The sequence below is a fragment of the Rhinoderma darwinii genome, chromosome 11 (genome assembly GCF_050947455.1).
Source record: "Rhinoderma darwinii isolate aRhiDar2 chromosome 11, aRhiDar2.hap1, whole genome shotgun sequence".
NCBI classification, from domain to species: domain Eukaryota; kingdom Metazoa; phylum Chordata; class Amphibia; order Anura; family Rhinodermatidae; genus Rhinoderma; species Rhinoderma darwinii.
Window position 1 is genome coordinate 83,552,436 of NC_134697.1, and position 18,879 is coordinate 83,571,314.

The following is an 18,879-nucleotide window of genomic DNA, read 5'->3' on the forward strand; positions in this document are numbered from 1 at the left end:
AATAATGCCAAAGGTTCACTAGTGGGTGATAGCAACATCAGAGTCCATTATGTATGGATCGCGGGAGTTGGTGTACCCCATTACTTTGGCGACGGTGCCTCATATATGTCAGCGAAGGGAGCCCGACAATTTGCTAATATAGGATTTGAAAGCAACGTGGCATAAAATAGAATATAGGTCGTAGAAAACAAGGTTTTAAAGTTATCTACTGGTCTTTAAAGTTAGATGATTGAGTCTATGGGCAGGTTTTGCCCTTTTGAGCACAGCAACGAGTTTACAAGTTACCTATTGCGCCTGCACGAACATGCGGATTAGACATTGCATGATGTGGATCATGTAGACATGTGAAGTAGTGGCAGTAAGATGCCGAAAATGACCGCATGTAATAGAGTCGATCTATGGACTCTGTCGACGGAGCCTAAATTTATTTACACGTTTGATTATTTTGTAATTAAGCTTATTAATAAATAAATAGTTACATGGTTAACACAGTTGAAAAAAAAAAAAAGACATATGTCCATCAAGTTCAACCAAGGGATAACATTTTGTAAATATTCTTTTATAACATGCACTTGGCACTTCATGGCGATACTTTGTAATACGGTTAAATTCTGTTATTGGTAGATAAAAAAAATAGAAGTCTTCGGATAAATAATGTATGGATTAGAGGTATTCCAGAATCTTATTTACAGGACTCTATATCCAAGATAATGGCTCAGATTTACTAATGAGAACGTGCCAGAATTCCAATGCTTTTTAGGCAGTTTTTGTGACATCCTACAAGCGGGGGTGGTTTAACAGGGTAGCTTGGATAGGTGGCGTTGTTTAAGGGGCGCCAAATTGGTCTAAAGTAAGGTAACCAAGTGGTGTATTAATTCAAATCAGATCTGCCCCAAATCTATACTGATCTCCTGTAATCAGAGAAAACAGATAACATCCTCATAGAAGGAGTTCACAGGGCACTCAAGCCAAGGTCTCCTCAAAATGACCCTCCAAGAGATGTGATCTGTGGACTCCTCAGCTTTATTGATACTTTCCAAAGCAAGGGCACAGAGAGAAGTCCCATTTATATGGGCCAACTTAAAGCTTTTCCAAGATCTAGCTCCTTCTACTCTGCAGAAACGTAGGTCACTCAAACCGCTGATTCAGAAGCTTCGCTCTTAAACCAGTTGAGGCCCGACCGATTGGGCAGCTCAATGTCAGATGCCCAGCAGTCAGACACTGCCAGGGACCGTAAGAGAAGGCAAAAGTTTTTGATCAGGAATGAGGGGGAGAAGGTGGCATTTACCCCGACTCTAGCATATAGAGACAAATAAAGCGTAGAAATAGCACTTATGATTTGGAGGGGCCTAAATTTAGAGATGGCCTGATAGATGTATCTTAGTAGTCATACCTTATAATGTACCCTGCCAAACGCTGCTTCGGCCAAAAAGGGTCAACATGGTTTTTGTTTTATTTGCATAAAACAAAGATGCCCTTTGTCCCTACTTTATTTATAATAAATCTTGAAACCTCAATTCAAGAAATTCGCAAGCAATTCAATTTCAAGGGACTGAACATTTAAATTTAAAGGACAGATATTGAAAGAAGCAGAGAATCGGTTATGGCATTTGCCAATGACTTGTTGCTTCTAATCACCAACCCAGCTAAGGCATTATCAAATTTCAAAGTCAATCTGACTAAATAATATCCATCTTAGACCAAACAAAAGGATACTTAGTCGATAAGTCTAGCAACACTTAAAGGAACAGTGTCACCAACATTTTTTTTTTTTATATCAGTTTTATGTTAGGGTTTTATTAAAAACGTTTATATTTATTTGTGTGTTTGTGTGTTACTTTTTTCTATTTTTACACTTTTTCTTCCCTATGGGGGCTGCCATTTTTTTTCTCCATTTCTGTATGTGTCGATTAACGACACATACAGACATGGAATACGGCAGCTCCAGTCCCATAGGGACTGCGAACGGGGCCCGTTCCATACACTATGGTGTACGCCGTGTGTGTGGGAACGGCGCATGCGCCGCTCCCACACAGTCTAATTTGAAATGCGCGCCGTCCGGCGCCATTTTCCTGTGGACCGGAAGTCGCGGCCGGGCAGTAAGATTACTACTTCCGGTCGCGGCTTCCGGACTTGTGCAATGGAGCAGCGGCAGCAGACGGAGCACACGGACCGGAGGGAGCGGCGGCAACTGGAGCAGGTAAGTGATTTCTATGTATGTTCGTGTTTCAGTGTGTTTTACTAGTGTATGTAAACCTTCTACACTGTGTGTTAGCTCAAAAAATGGCGACACACAGTGTAGGAGGTTAGACCGTTCAATCCCCTCGTTTCTCCCGGCACTAGCCAGGATAAAGGAGGGGGGGATTCTGAGAGCTCACTAGAGCGAGGGATTTTTTTCCCAATTTTGCAGCATAAAGCAATGTGGTTGCTTTACCACATGCAATGCTGCAATTTTGGGAATTGCTCCATCTAGTGACCAGTGCTGGGAAATATTATAAATTGAATCCAATTTATAATATTTTCTGACTCGTGAAAAAAATAAAAAAAATTAGAACAATGTTTAATCACCTACACACTAATTGCTTAACTAAAAAAAAAAAACATGTTTTGCTGGCAACACATTCCCTTTAAGGTAGCATTACACTAGTAGCTAGTATCGGTACGAGCGCTCGTTACTCCGAACGCTCGTCCCCATATAGTTCTATCGTGTCGGCAGCACATCCCTCTGTTTACACAGGAAGATGTGCTGCCGACGATAAAAGCTTATGCATTTAAACCTATACAATCAGCCGACGAACGAGCTCGTATTTTACTGAAAGGGTTGATTAATACTTGGAGATTAGTAAACAGATTTCTTTCCTTCATTATGCCAGTTAACATGATACCCTCCGTATTCAAGGATCAGTTTGATGACCCTCTGGGTATTTGGCCTGCACTCTCAGACACTCACTTAGACCTCCTGAAGGGCCAAACAGTTAGGCGAACTTCGATCTAAAAACAGGTATTAACTGGTCCTCATTGCAATATTGGCATTTGCTAAAACTTCCTGAGTTCTTGTAACACACTTACGTAGTTTTAAACACTTCTGGGTTTCTCTATCAAAACGGATTTCTAAACTTTTTGACAATTTACTAACAAAATATGGACCTAGTAAACCTAATTTTCGTTCTTCCCGAAAGAAAGACCCCTGCAGTACGTCCTCTCCTCCTGAAGTTGAACAAATATTAAAACGCACACATTGTTTTTCAAGCTATAGATGGAAAACTCATTCAAACCAGATGATTGCCTAAATGTTTCCAGATTCGCCTAATATATGCTGGAGATGTGGCCATTGCCAAGGTTCTCTCTTACAAATTTGGTGAGATTGCTCCCAAATTTCCTCCTTTTGGAAAACACATATAAACGATAGATCTTCTACAAAACTCTACTGTGCCCTACTATCATTGAACTTCCCTTCCAAAGATTGTAACCCTTCTACACAGAATCGACTCAGCTTTACGGATTATGGCTGCAAATTTACTAGTTCCACTTCATTGGCTTAGTAAGGAGTCACTGGATATCCAGATGTGGTTTAGAAAACGTAAAAAAAACTCTTCAGCCTTGAAGAATTGTCCAGCTGGGAATCGAAGTCGCATTAAAAATGTGTTGACCTGTGGGCACCATGAGTTGCCTGGGCATCAACCAGTTCTCCATGTGATAGGACCCCTTTCCCAACCCCTTCTGCAGTTACATTTTGGGCTTCTTCTCATGTCAATATGTACAATGTATGCAATAGCTTTTACACATTGAGTTCCCCTTCAAAGTAATTTACAAAAATGTTATATATCAATGTATAATCATAACTGATCACATGGATATTTATCTCACTTAGAGGCAAACCTTTGTACCGAATACTTGTTCTACTTTTTATTGTATTATTTGTTAAAGAGTCTCTGTCACCGCATTATAAGTGCCCTATATTGTACATGATGTGATCGGCGCTGTAATGTACATTACAGCAGTATTTTTTTATTTCGAAAAATGATCAATTTTCACCAAGTTATGACCTATTTTAGCTTTATGCTAATGACTTTCTTAATGGACAACTGGGCGTGTTTTACTTTTTGACCAAGTGGGCCTTGTGGAGAGAAGTGTATGACGCTGACCAATCAGCGTCATACACTTCTCTCCATTCATTTACACAGCACATAGTGATCTAGCTAGATCACTATGTGCAGCAACATACACACACATTAACATTACTGAAGTGTCCTGACAGAGAATAGACATCACTACCAGCCAGGACGTGATGTCTATTCAGAATCCTGACACTTTGGTAACGTTTGTGTGAGATTTCCAGCAAGGCAAGCGTAATCTCGTGAGATTACGCTGTAAACCGTCATTTAAAACGAGATTTCGCTTGCCTTGCTGTAAATCACACACACGTTACCGAAGTGTCAGGATTCTGAATAGACATCACGTCCTGGCTGGTAGTGATGTCTACTCTCTGTCAGGACACTTCAGGATCTGGTAAGATCACTATGTGCTGTGTAAATGAATGGAGAGAAGTGTATGATGCTGATTGGTCACTGATTGGTCAGTGTCATACACTTCTCTCCACAACGCCAACTTGGTCAAAAAGTAAAACACGCCCAGTTGTCCATTAAGAAAGTCATTAGCATAAAGCTAATATAGGTCATAACTCCGTAAATAAATGGATTGTTTTTCTAAATAAAACACACTGGTGTAATCTACATTACAGCGCCGATCACATCATGTACAAGATAGGCCACTTATAATCTGGTGACAGAGACTCTTTAAGCAATGTTTTTTTCTCTTACTGCACACCAGAGACAGATCGGTCATATGCCTTCTGCACATTGCAATACATGTTTATATTGTAATAACAGCCTCATAATATGTTTGTAAAACATTTACTAAAAAGGTATTTGAGAATTGAAAAGAAAACGAAAAAAAAAAAAAAAAAAACAACACCTAAAAATAATTGGTCATGCTCCACCCATTCAGGCTCTAGTTTCTGAATTTCAAGAACGGTCTCTAAACTTTTGTCGTTCTACTGTCAATGGGTTAACTACTTTAAAGGGGTCTGTCTTCAACATTTATGGCATGCCCACAGATTATGCCACAAGGCCTGATCGTTGCGCTTTAAATTATCCTCGTTCACAGATTCACGCTACCAACTTTTTTTTAATAGAAGTGAACAGAGAGATTAGCTGAGCCCCAACCTCTCCCCCCCCCCCCCCCATATGTTGCAGCAACATTTATGGAAACCAAAGAGAATGGAGGTGTTTCTGTAAACTTGTTTAACCCCTTAAGTACCAATTTTCGTTTTTCCTTCCCCGCGTTCCAAGATCCATAACTTTATTTTTGCATCAACAAAGCCTTATGAGGGCTCGTTTCTTGTGGGACGAGTTTAATTTTATAATAGCACCATGTAATGTACTGAGAAAAATTATTTTGTTGGGTGGAATGTAAAAAATACAGCAATTACTCCGTTGTTCCTTGGGTTTCGCTTTTACGATGTTCACCATGTGCTTAAAATGACGTTAACTTTATTCTATGAATCAATGCAATTACGGAGATACCAAATTTAAATACATAGGAACAAAATTATTGGGACGCTCCGCTTAGTCATTGAGTCTCGTAGCAACAGGTGCATCAAATCCTGCACCGAACCACGCAGCCGCCTTTACAAACATTTGTGAAAGAATGGGTCGTCCTAAAGAGCATAGTGTAATATGTAATGTGATAGTGTAATAGGATGTTCGTGTTGAAACAAGTCCGTTCATGAAATTTTTTCCCTCCTGAATATTCCATTATTAAGTGAGATTAGTGGTAATAGTGCAAAGTGGAAACATTTAAGAGCCACAGCAACTCGGCCATGAAGTGGCAGACCACGTAAAGTCACAGAGTGGGTTCTCGGAGTGCTCAGGAGCATGGTGCATAAAAATCGCCAACGCTCTGCTGACTCAATAACTGCAGCGTTCCAAACCTCCGCTGGCATTAACACCCGCACAAACACTGCCCACCGGGAGCTTCATGGCATGGGTTTCCATGGTCGAGCAGCTGCATGCCAGCCTTACATCACCAAGAACAATGCCAAGTGTTGGATGGAGTCGTGTAAACCCGCCGCCACTGGACTCTGGAGCAGTGGAAACGTGTTCTGTGGAGCGAAGAATCACGCTTTTCTGTCTGGCGGTCTGATGGACGAGTCTGGGTTTGGTGAATGCCATGAGAACGGTACCTGCCTGACTGCATTGTGCCGACAGTGAAGTTTAGTGGAGGGATAATGCTATTAGGTTGTTTTTCAGGAGTTGGCCTAGGCCCCTTAGTTCCAGTGAAGGGAAATTGTAATGATTTAGTATACAAAGACATTTTGGATGATTGTATGCTTCCAACTTTGTGGGAACAGTTTGGTGAACGACCAAAAAAAGATTTGGAAATATTGGTGGACAGTACATTTACCTTTAGCAAATCAGTGCCAGGCAGCTGCTGCCAAGGCAAATAAAATCATGGGATGCATCAAAAGAGGCATTGATGCTTGTGACAAGAACAGTTTTGCCTCCATACAGATCACTAGTCAGACCACATACATCACAGATGGGGATTCTTTACTGTGAGAGCAGTGAGACTCTGGAACTCTCTGCCACAGGATAATGTGATGGTTGATTTTTTGAACAAGTTCAAGAAGGGCCTTGATGCCTTTCTTGAAAAACATAATATTACCGGTCATGAGTACTAGATTCTGGAGATGGGACGTGATTTATTCTGATTTCCATATTTGGATTCGGGGAGGAATTTTTAACCTAATGGAGCAATTAGCATCCACCTCATTGTGGCTTGGCTTCCTCTGGATTAACACGGTAGGATTATAGGTTGGACTGGATGGACCGTTGTCTTTTTTTCAACCTTGTCAACTATGTAACCTTTTCTGTTCCAGCATGACTGTGCTCCAGTGCACAAAGCAAGATCCATAAAGGAATGGTTGGGTGAGTTTGGTGTGGAAAAACTTGACTGGACAGCACAGAGCCATGATCTTAAACACATCGAACACCTTTGTGATGAACTAGAATGGAGATTACGAGCCAGGCCTCTCCTCCAACATCAATGTCTGACCTCACAAATGCTCTTCTTAACGAATGGGCAGAAATTCCCACAGACAAACTCCAAAATCTTGTAGAAAGTCTTCCCAGAAGAGTGGAAGCGGTTTTGGCTGCAAAGGGGAACCAACTCCATAATAAATGCCTACAGATTTAGAATGGGATGTCATAAAAACTCCCATAGGTGTAATGTGTAGGTGTCCAAATAATTTTGTCCATATAGTGTATACAGGTTTTTTTTTCGGTTTTACAGCTTTTACTAAATAAAACCAAATTCATTAAAAAGTGTTCTGTGTCGCCATATTCTGATACCCATAACTTTTTTATGTCTACATCGACTGAGCTGTGTGAGGGTTTATTTTTTTTGTGGGGCGAGCTGAAGGTTTTTATTGGCACCATTTTGGGGTACATATGACTTTTTGATCACATTTTCTACATTTGGGGGGAGGTGAGGTGACCAAAAAATAGTAATGCAGACTTTATTTTTTACGGTGTTCTCCGTGTGGTATAAATAAGGGTATATTCTAATAGTTCGGCCTTTAACGGACGCATCAATACCAATTTTGTTTAACTTTTTATATTTTATTTAAAAATAAGAAAAGGTTTTTTTATTAAGTTAATTTCTTTTTAGTGTTAGACTATTTATTGTATTTTGACTTTTATTTATTTTTTGTTAGTCCCTCTAGGGGACTTGAACATACGATCGTTAGATCACTAATACCACACACAGCAATACCATTAGACAAGGGTGTCCTTTGTAATAAACAGGTAACACCGGCAACATATGGAGCGAGCTCAGCCCGTGAGTGTGACACTCCAGTTTTCTCCTCACCCATTATGACGTACCGTCACATCATCATAGGGTCAAGGTGTTAAACTTTAATACATAGTGAAATCTGTACAATGTATAAAGTGTATTCCCCGAGCTGCAGCGTTCTCCAACCATGTAAACTTCTAAACGAAGAGGAGAATGCAGAAACTCTGGAGGTACACAAAGTAAAATCTTATTATTGAACAAAGTGACTGGTCTGTGCTATATCTTACCTTGTATCTTACCCTACCCGACGTTATAACTAGTTTTCTTCTTTAAATAAACGCTCCATAACAAGATTTCCCGATTTCAATCTTACGTTCTATTAAGATTGTCGATTGGACGTCTATAATATGTGAAGATCACCGGATTTAAAATCTCATCCTTTGAACAAGAGATAATGTGGGTCCTGATGCCTCATTCTCTTATGTCTTATATAGCACTGATTTATATAATACAATATGGATATTGCTACACGAGGCCCGTAGATTTTCCCCAAATGGAAACCTTAAGCTTTTGTTCCTCATCGGCTCTTTTACCGCAATAATTTTTGTTTGTGACTAAGTGATTTTTCTTACTCTTGCTCCCACTAGATCCATTCCCCTACCCCTTAGTCCTTCTTTTTTAATACCATCCTGATGAGGAGTTTCAGCTCGGATCCTTTCCATGTAGCTCAGGATTTCTTGAGGTTCTCTCATACCCATATCCTTACATACCCAAACAATGTCCTCCTCACTAGCCACCAAAATAGACTGCACATTAGGATCATTAGGTGCTCTCTCATTTCTTTTTTCTCCTGGAGTAGTAGTAGTTGTTGTTGTTTTAAAGGACATAACTTCCGATCGTTTCGCTTCTAAATAAGCCTTCGAATTATTTGTAGACGTAGAGAATAAGCTGGCATCAGAGTGACATTCACCATTAGTCTCAGCCTCATGGCAATTTCTTACAGGATGGAAAGTACTGGTCAGACTTTGAGAACCCAAGTTCCTGGCGTCCCACTGCCCTCTTTCCCCCTCTTCCTCGGCCACTGCTCCTTGGGATTTTGGTCCATCAGCATTCGACCCTTCTAACCATACCCAGTTTGGGGCCTCGGGATTACCAGGGCCCTCATGTGCTGATTTTTTCCTCTGCCTTCTTATAAAAGCCAAACAGCTAAAAAAGAACAGAAGAGTAAGAAGAGAGAATATGGCAAGAAGTCCATAGAGTCCTTCTTCTAAGCCCGGTATTCCCCACCGTGTTGTAACAATGTCATCAACACCCGAATAAGATTGATCATCTTCCATCGTAGTATCATCACTCCTAAGGATTATATCACTGGTTCCTGGAATAACATTGTTGGCACTTGAGATAACGTCCCCATCCCTGGTGAGTAGGACGGTATCCCCTTGTATTATGTCTCGATCAGGATGTTCATCACCTTTTGTCCCATTCCTTGGAAATGTAACTCTGATATACCCAGCACTGAGCAGACCCGTGGTTTCCTTTTCTTTACATCTCTCAGGCAAGAAAAGAGACATGCGCAGTAGAGGTCCTTCACCTGGATTTTCATATATTAATACCGGCATGGACCAGTAGTTTGCGGATATCACGGCACGACCAACAGACAGAACAGAAGAATCAGAGGACACAATAGACAAAGACAGCTCTTGAGGATTATAGATGGTTATCGGAGCGACGGACATATCACTGAAAAGTAGCCAGACAGATAGAATAGCCTCCTAGAAGAAAAACAAACAAAAAAGGAAAACAATATCAATCTTCATACCTTTAACCATTGTGCGGTCAGAATAATTGTCATACTTCTAAAATATTAAATTAAAATGTAAAATTATAAAATAAAAAAATAAAAATCATTTCATAACCCCCCACCAGTATATCTTCTGAAAGTAGTAACCTGGCATTTTTGGCGAATGTCATTTAGCACTTTACACTTAAGGATTCCTTCATGTAATTTTGCTTTATATTATATAATGGAGCGGCTTAAGGGGTTAAAGAGGCTCTGTCACCAGATTCTGAAATCCCTATCTCCTATTGCATGTGATCGGCGCTGCAATGTAGGTAATAGTAACGTGTTTTTTTTGTAATGTTCATTTTTGGCCAAGTTATGAGCTATTTTATATATATGCAAATGAGGTTTGAAATGGACAACTGGGCGTTTTTTTTTTCGTTATGTCCAGCTGGGCGTGTATTGTGTTTTTAACTGGGTGTGTTTACGTGTATGACGCTGACCAATCAGTGACCAGTCAGCGTCATACACTCCTCTCCATTAATTTACACAGCAGCGATGTGCAGCCACATACACAGAGATTAACGTTACTGCAGTGTCCTGATAATGCAGTGTCTTCTTAACCTCTTCTTAACCCCTTAAGAGACTTTGTCACCACATTATAAGTGCCCTGTCTCCTACATAAGGAGATGGGCGCTGTAATGTAGGTCACAGTAATGCTTTTTATTTAAAAAATCTTTTTTCACAACGTTAGGAGCGATTTTGGTTTATGCTAATGAGCTTTCTTAATGCCCAAGTGGGCGTACTTTTACTTTCGACCAAGTGGGCGTTGTACAGAGGAGTGCATGACGCTGACCAATCGGCATCATGCACTCCTCTCCATTCATTTACACTGCACTAGCGATATAGTTATATCACTATGTGCAGCCTCATACACAAGCCCTAACATTACTAGTGTCCTGATAATGAATACACATGAAATCCAGCCTGGACGTCATGTGTACTCAGAATCCTGACACTTCTGAATCTTTTCTGTACAACGCCCACTTGGTCGAAAGTAAAAGTACGCCCACTTGGGCATTAAGAAAGCTCATTAGCATAAACTTAAATCGCTCCTAACGTTGTGAAAAAAAGATAGTTTTTTCAAATAAAAAAGCATTACATATAGGAGATAGGACACTTATAATGTGGTGACAGAGACTCTTTAAAGGGAACCTGTCACCAGCATTTCACCTATTAAACCGACTATACCTGGTGGTAGTGGGTGAAAAATCATTTCTATATAACCTATAATTATCTTCTTAGTCGGCTCTGTAGCTTTAGTATTTAGCTTTTTAGTGTTCCCACACAGTATGCTAATGAGCAGAAAAGAGTCAGATCTTCATTTGAAAAGAGTCAAATCTTCGTTTGGAAAGAGTCATCTTCATTCCTCAAGTCTTTCCGAGTTTACCCCGCCTCCTTACTTTTGATTGACAGCTCCTCACCTTCCCCCAGCACACAAAATCCTGCGCTTGTGCATTGATGTCCTCTTTTGGTGTTTGCGCACAAAGGGACACCGCATAATTACGATAAAAGGCGCAAAACGTTTGCAGACCGTTATTTACAGTCGGAGGAGGAGTTTAGGAGCGGGGATAACGGCAATGAACTTTTTATAGCAGCGGCCAGTGAGGGAGAAGTAAAGTTCAATAGGTGAAATGCTGGTGACAGGTTCCCTTTAAGGACGCAGCCTAGTTTTGGCCTTAAGGCTCAGAGCCCATTTTTCAAATCTGACATATTTCACTTTATGTGGTAATAACGTCGGAATGCTTAAACCTACCCAAGCGATTCTGAGATTGTTTTCTCGTGACACATTGGGCTTCATGTTCGTGGTAAAATTTGGTCGATATATTCAGTGCTTATTGGTGAAAAATTGCAAAATGTAGAGAAAATTTAGAAAAAATAGAATTTTTCAGAATTTAAGTGCATCTGCTTGTAAAACAGACGGTTATACCACCCAAAATAGTTACTAGTTCACACTTCCCATATGTCTACTTTAGATTGGCATCATTTTTTGAACATTATTTTATTTTTCTTGGACGTTACAAGGCTTAGAACATAAACAGCAATTTCTCATATTTTTAAGAAAATTTCAAAAGCCTTTTTTTTAAGGTACCTGTTCAGTTCTGAAGTGGCTTTGAGGGGCCTATGTATTAGAAACCCTGATAAGACACCCCATTTTAAAAACTAGACTCCTCAAAGTATTCAAAACAGCATTTAGAAAGTTTTTTAACCCTTCAGGCATTTCACAGGAATTAAAGCAAAGTGGAGGTGAAATTTGCAAATTTCATTTTTCTTGCTGAATTTCAATTTTTTTCAATTTTTTTTGTGTAACACGGAAAGTTTTACCAGAGAAACACTACTAAATATGTATTGTCCAGATTCTGCAGTTTTTAGAAATGTCCCACATGTGGCTCTAGTGCGCTCATGGAATAAAACACAAGCCCCAGAAGCAAAGAAGCACCTAGTGCATTTTTTATTAGAATATATTTTAGGCAGAATGCCAGGTTTGAAAAGGTGTTGAGGTGCTAAAACAGTAGGAATCCCCCAAAAGTGACCCCATTTTGGAAACTACACCCATCAAGGAATTCATTTATGGTTGTTGTTACCATTTTGACCGCACAGTTTTTTCACAGCACGTATTTGAATTGGGCTGTGAAATGAAAAAAATTTCATTTTTTCCAATAAAATGTCATTTGTGATCAAAATTTCTTATTTTCACAGGGAACAAAATACCCCATTTTGTTGCCCAATTTGTCTTTAGTGTGGCAATACCCCATTTGTGGTGATAAACTGCCGTTTGGGTCCATGGGAGGGCTCAGAAGGAAAAGAGCGCTGTGTGTTCTTTGGAGTCCAGATTTTCCTGGATTGGTTTTCGGGTGCCATGTCGCATTTGCAGAGCCCCAGAGGTATCAAAGCAATGGAAACCCACCACAAATGACCCCATTTTGGAAACTACACCCCTCAAGGAATTCATTTATGGGTGTTGTGACCATTTTGACCCCATAGTTTTTTCACAGAACTTATTTGAATTGGGCTGGGAATGAAAACAAAATTATTTTTTTCAAATAATATGTCGTTTTCGCTGAAAATTTCTTATTTTCACAAGAAACAAAATACCCCATTCTGTTGCCCAATTTCTCCTGAGTGCCGCAATACCCCATTTGTGGTGATAAACTGCCGTTTGGGCCCATGGGAGGGCTCAGAAGGAAAGGACCACCATTTGGCCTACTGGGGATTTTCTAGTGCGAAGTCATGTATGCAGAAGCCCCTGAGGTACCAGTACAGTTGAAACCCGCAAGAAGTGACCCCGTTTTAAAAACTACACCCTTAAGGCATTCATCTAGAGGTGTAGTGAGCATTTTGACTGGAGACCTACACCCCATAAACTGTAATGTGGGTTCTCCCGTGTACGGCAATACCCTACATGTGGCTGTTATCAGCTGCCTGGGCACACAGCAGGGCTCAGAGGGGAAAGATGAGGGGGGATAAGCTGTGCGGAGTGCATCAGGGTAAGTAAAATTGGGGTAAATTATAAACCAAGGGATGTATGATAAATTTTAAAACACTCTTTCATACAGAGCTCTGGTTATTCGGGACACGTGTCACTTTGATATATTGTGTCATCCCTTATTGTGTCATCCCTTATCGCCCTCTTATAGCAGACTTTGCACCTCTTTTGACTTTTTCCCTTCTTGCCAGTTTGGGGAACTTCTCCTGGAAAGTTTTGCCCTTGTACGATGCGTGTGGCCCCGCTTCCAGAAGTACTGGGTGCCCCCCCTTCTTGGTCCCTAAAGATTAGGTTCTTGATAATCACCTCTTGAAATTCCAAGAAAGTTCCCGTCTGGCCTGCACATCGACGTAGCACGTACGCATTGTACAATGCCATCTGTATGATGTGCACGGCCAGCTTCTTATACCACACCGCATGGCGCTGTAGGGCTTCAGGATTTGATCTGACAAGTCCATCCCTCCCATGTACCTATTGTAGTCCAGGATGCAGTCTGGTTTGGGGGTGGCCTTTCCTTCATACATCCTAAACCTGTAGGTATACCCTGATGCACTCTCGCACAGCTTATACATCTTCACGCCATACCTTGCCCTCTTACCCGGCAGGTACTCGCGGAATGCTTGGGAAAACCGGGCACTGAAACGGTCTAATAGGAGTCTCCGTTTATACAAACGGTCAAAACTGGGGTCATCTCGGGGTGGGCACGGCTCATTATCAGTATAATGTAAGAAGCGAAGTATTGCCTCATTTATTTATTTTTTTAGGTTCCAGTTCAGTTCTGAAGTTGCTTTGAGGGGCCCATATATTAGAAACCCCCATCAAACACCCCCTTTTAGAAACTAGACCCCTCAAAGTATTCACAAAACAGCATTTAGAAAGTTTATGAACCCTTTAGGTGTTTCACAGGAATTTAGAGCAAAGTAGAGGTTAAATGTAAAAAAAATTTTTGTCAGAAAATCCCCTTTATACCATTTTTTTTATAACACAAAAGGATTTATCAGAGAAACACAACTTAATACTTATTGCCCAGATTCTGCAGTTTTTAGAAATATCCCACATGTGCGGTAATGGACTGAAGCGCCGGCCTCCGAAGTAAAGGAGCACCTAGTGGATTTTGAGGCCTCTTTTTTATTAGGCACCATGTCCGGTTTGAAGAGACTTGTGGTGCCAAAACATTGGAAACCCCCCAAAAGTGACCCCAATTTGGAAACTAGACCCCTTGAGGAATCCATTGTAGTTTTTTTGGGGTGCATGCGGCTTTTTGATCAGTTTTTATTCTATTTTTAGGTGGCGTGGTGACTAAAAAACAGTAATTCTACTATTGTTTTTTTATTCTATTTTTTTTACAGCGTTCACCGTGCGCTATAAATGACATTCACTTTATTCTGCGGGGCGATACGATTACGGCGATACCAGATGTTTATAGGTTTTTTTTTATGTCTTATGGCGTTTGCACAATAAAATACTTTTTGGAAAAAATCATTCACTTTTTGCGTTACCTTATTCTAAGCGCCAGAACTTTTTTATTTTTCAATCAATAAAGCCGTGCGAGGACTTATTTTTTGCGTAACGAACTGTAGTTTCCATCAGTACCATTTTTAGGTACATGCGACTTTTTGATCTCTTTTTATTCCATTTTTTGGGAGGTGAAGTGACCAAACAATTGTGATTGTGGTTCGGTTTATTATTTTATTTTACGGCGTTCACCGCGCGGGATAAATAACTAAATAATTTTGTAGTTCAGGCCGTTACGGACGCGGCGATACCAATTATGTATAGTTTATTTGTTTGTTTATATATTTTTATTAATAATAAATGACTGATCAGGTAAAAAGGGGGATTTTTACTTTTAATACTGACGTTGTCAGGACCCACTAGGCTTCCGTCTATGGCATAGGTGGACGCCATTGTTTGGTGTCCGGTTGCCATAGTCACCATCGCCGGCCGCTATCGTGTAGCAGGCCGGCGATGGCAGCTTAACCCCTAAAAAGCCGCGATCTCTATAGAACGCGGCTTTTAAGGGGTTAATCAGCGGGTACACAGCGATCGGTCCCTGCTGTAGGAGCTGTGACAGCTGCTGTACGAGACAGCAGCTGTCACAGCTCCTGTATGTGTCGGGAGGACGGCCGAAACGGCCGTTACTCCCGAGACGTACTATTAGGTCATGGAGCGCGAACGATACAGCTGCCATGACCTAATAGTACGTCCAGGAGCGGGAAGGGGTTAAATATCCAATACTGAATACACCTACTATAGGACCTAAAATTCAAATGGACCTGTACCTACCTCCCCCCCCCCTTTATATTCCTCACTCTTGTATTTTCGTCTTGAAATCAGCCTTCTTTTTATTTGATATATATAGAAAAGAGAGAGCGGAACTCCAAATGTTACGTTTTATTCACCCATAGTGGGCAGGCGACGTTTCGAATCTACCATAGAGTCATTGTCAAGCCTTGAAAATTACTCGAAACGTCGCCTGTCCACTATGGAAACGTGACATTTGGATTAGGCCAACATCTATATATATCAATATATATATATATATTCAGCTCGCCAGGTTGACCTTCCAGCCTGGATTGTAACAAATATAGCAGATGTTGGCCCACGCATACATATACACACCCCTACAAATACACACACACCCCTACATACATATACACACACACCCCTACACACACACACACACACACCCCTACACACACACACACACACACCCCTACACACACACACCCCTACACACACACAGACAGACAACCCTACACACACACCCCTACACACACACACACACAGGGCCGCCATAAGGGGGCTATTAGGGGTAGTGGTGTGAGGGGCCCGGCCAAACCTAATTGAAAGGGGGGCCCGGCAACTGCCTCGACATTCTTTTGGTAGGAAAAAACGGGCCCCTGCAATGGGGCCCGTTTTTTTCACCAAAAGAATGTCGTGAGCTGCTGCTGCGGGCCCCCTCCCCTCGTCATGGGGGGCCGTCAAACCGTCCGCCCGCGCGCGCGCACCCGATCGCGCGCACAAGGAAACTCCAGCGCGTGCGCATTCGCGAGCGCGCATCCACGAACGCCCGCATTGGAGACCGCCCGCGAACGAAGCGCGCGCACCCGCGGACACACATGGACAAAACTTACCTGGAGCCTGGCTGGAGGTGAAGGACTGGACGTCTGGACCGAAGACCTCCCCTGGAAGACATCGCCGGAAGAGGACTGGAGTGGGAGCAGCTCTTCTGACAGTGAGTAAATTATCTCAAAGTGTTGTTTATGTATGGCCCTGTTCACACAGTATTTTGCAGGCAAAAAAAAATCTGCCTCAAAATTCCTTAAAGAATTTTGAGGCAGATTTTGACCTGCCCACACTATCTTGCCGCGTTTTTTTGCTGCGTTTTTTGCTCACGGCGATTGAGGACAGCAGACAAAAAACGCAGCATTTTCTGCCTCCCATTGATTTCGATGGCAGGTCAGAGGCGGAACCGCGGCAAGAAAGGACGTGCTGCTTTTTCTTTTTTCCGCAACTGGCTCCCATTGATTTCAGATTAAATCAATGGGAGGCGGTTTTGGAAGTTGTTTGGTGCTGATTCTGACGCAGTGTCCGAGTCAATATCAAGGTCCAAAAACTCTGTGAACTGGGCCTTATTGTTAGGGCTTATTCAGACGAACGTGTAATACGTCCGTGCAACGTGTGTGATTTTCACGCGCCTCGCACGGACCTATGTTACTCTATGCGGTCGTGCGGACTGTCAGTGATTTTCACGCAGCGTGTGTCCGCTGTGTAAAACTCACGACATGTCCGATATTTGTGCATTGTTCGCGCATCACGCACCCATTGAAGACAATGGGTGCGTGAAAATCACGCCCAGCACTCCCGCAGCCGTATAAACTATGGATGAAAACAGAAAAGCACCACGTGCTGCAAACCTACAAACAGAGTGTCATAATGATGGCGGCTGCGCGAAAATCACGCAGCCGCGCATCATACGCTGCTGACACACGGAGCGGTTATGGACCTTTTGCATGCGCAAAACGCCACGTTTTTTGCGCGTGCAAAAAGCACACGCTTGTGTAAATCCGGCCTTAGGGTAGGAACACACTAGGCATGAACACTGCGGATTTTATGCAACACATTTTATTGTGGAAAATCCGCAGCGTATCACAGTCGCAGCGGAGTGGATGAGATGTGAACTAATCCCATTCACACGCTGCAAAAAAAATGGACCTGCCGTGTGGCTTTTGAAGCCGCAGCGTGTCAATGTATTCTGTGGAATCGCTGCTCCTCTGTTGCGGAAATGCTGCGGTTCTGCCGCAAAAATCACAAAAGAGAAGAAAAAAAAGGTACTTTTTTAAATTGATAAAGTTTAGACTTGCCCCGGCCGTAGTCCTGGTGACGCGATCCTCTATTCTTAGCGCAGCCCCGCCTCCTGTCATGACGTTTCATACCATGTGACTGCTGCAGCGGTCACACGGTCTACAGCGTCATCCCAGGAGGCGGGGCTACGTTCAGAAGAGAGAGATGCGTCACCAGGACTACGGCCCTGGCAAGTCTAAACTTTTTTTTCCCTGCAGGATTCCCGCAGCGGACGCGCCTCACCAAACCTGCGCCACTATTTGGTGCGGTTTTGCTGGCGGAATTCCCTGCGGCTCCCGGGATAAGCTGTGTAGTTTTACTCAGCATATCCGCCTAGTGTGTCCCTTATGATGTCGCTCCTGGAGCTGCTGCCGCTCTCTAAATAGGCAGTTGGTTCAGTAGAATTTGGAATTATTTTTTTTTGTGAACCAGCTTAAAAAAATACAAAACTTTTGTGTTCGGGCCTGTTCACATCACTGTTCGCTTCCGCTCCGGGGTTCCGTCTGAGGTTTCTGTCGGGTGAACCCCGCAACGGAAAGTGAAAGTGATAGCACAGCTTCCGTTTCCATCACCATTAGCGCAGTCGACTGCGCCATTGATTCCGTCCGAAAACCAGCCGGAATGGTGACGAACCACCGCTCCGGGGTTCCGTCTGAGGTTTCTGTCGGGTGAACCCCGCAACGGAAAGTGAAAGTGACAGCACAGCTTCCGTTTCAGTCACCATTGATCTCAATGGTGACGCAAACATCGCTAATGGTTTCCGTTCGTCACCATTCCGGCTGGTTTTCGGACGGAATCAATAGCGCAGTCGACTGCGCTAATGGTGATGGAAACGGAAGCTGTGCTATCACTTTCACTTTCCGTTGTGGGGTTCACCCGACAGAAACCTCAGACGGAACCCCGGAACGGAAGCGAACGGTGATGTGAACAGGCCCGAACACAAAAGTTTTGTATTTTTTTAAGCTGGTTCACAAAAAAAAAAAATTCCAAATTCTACTGAACCAACTGCCTATTTAGAGAGCGGCAGCAGCTCCAGGAGCGACATCATAAGGGACACACTAGGCGGATACGCTGAGTAAAACTACACAGCTTATCCGCCCCGGTAGCCGCAGGGAATTCCGCCAGCAAAACCGCACCAAATAGTGGCGCAGGTTTGGTGAGGCGTGTCCGCTGCGGGAATCCTGCAGGGAAAAAAATGTTTAGACTTGCCCCGGCCGTAGTCCTGGTGACGCATCTCTCTCTTCTGAACGTAGCCCAGCCTCCTGGGATGACGCTGTAGACCATGTGACCGCTGCAGCAGTCACATGGGATGAAACGTTATGACAGGAGGCCGGGCTGCGCTAAGAAT

At 42.5% G+C, this 18,879-nt stretch overlaps 1 protein-coding gene across 1 annotated transcript in view; it reads right to left on the minus strand.

Moving 5' to 3' along the window:
- Positions 1-7,833: 7,833 nt before the first annotated feature.
- The window catches only part of TMEM132A (transmembrane protein 132A), a 43,778-nt gene continuing 32,732 nt past the window's right edge, over positions 7,834-18,879 (minus strand). Inside the window, exon 11 of the mRNA XM_075841866.1 lies at positions 7,834-9,629. Coding sequence (XP_075697981.1) covers positions 8,472-9,629 — 1,158 coding nt within the window. The 3' untranslated portion in view covers positions 7,834-8,471. The remainder of the gene's footprint in view (positions 9,630-18,879) is intronic.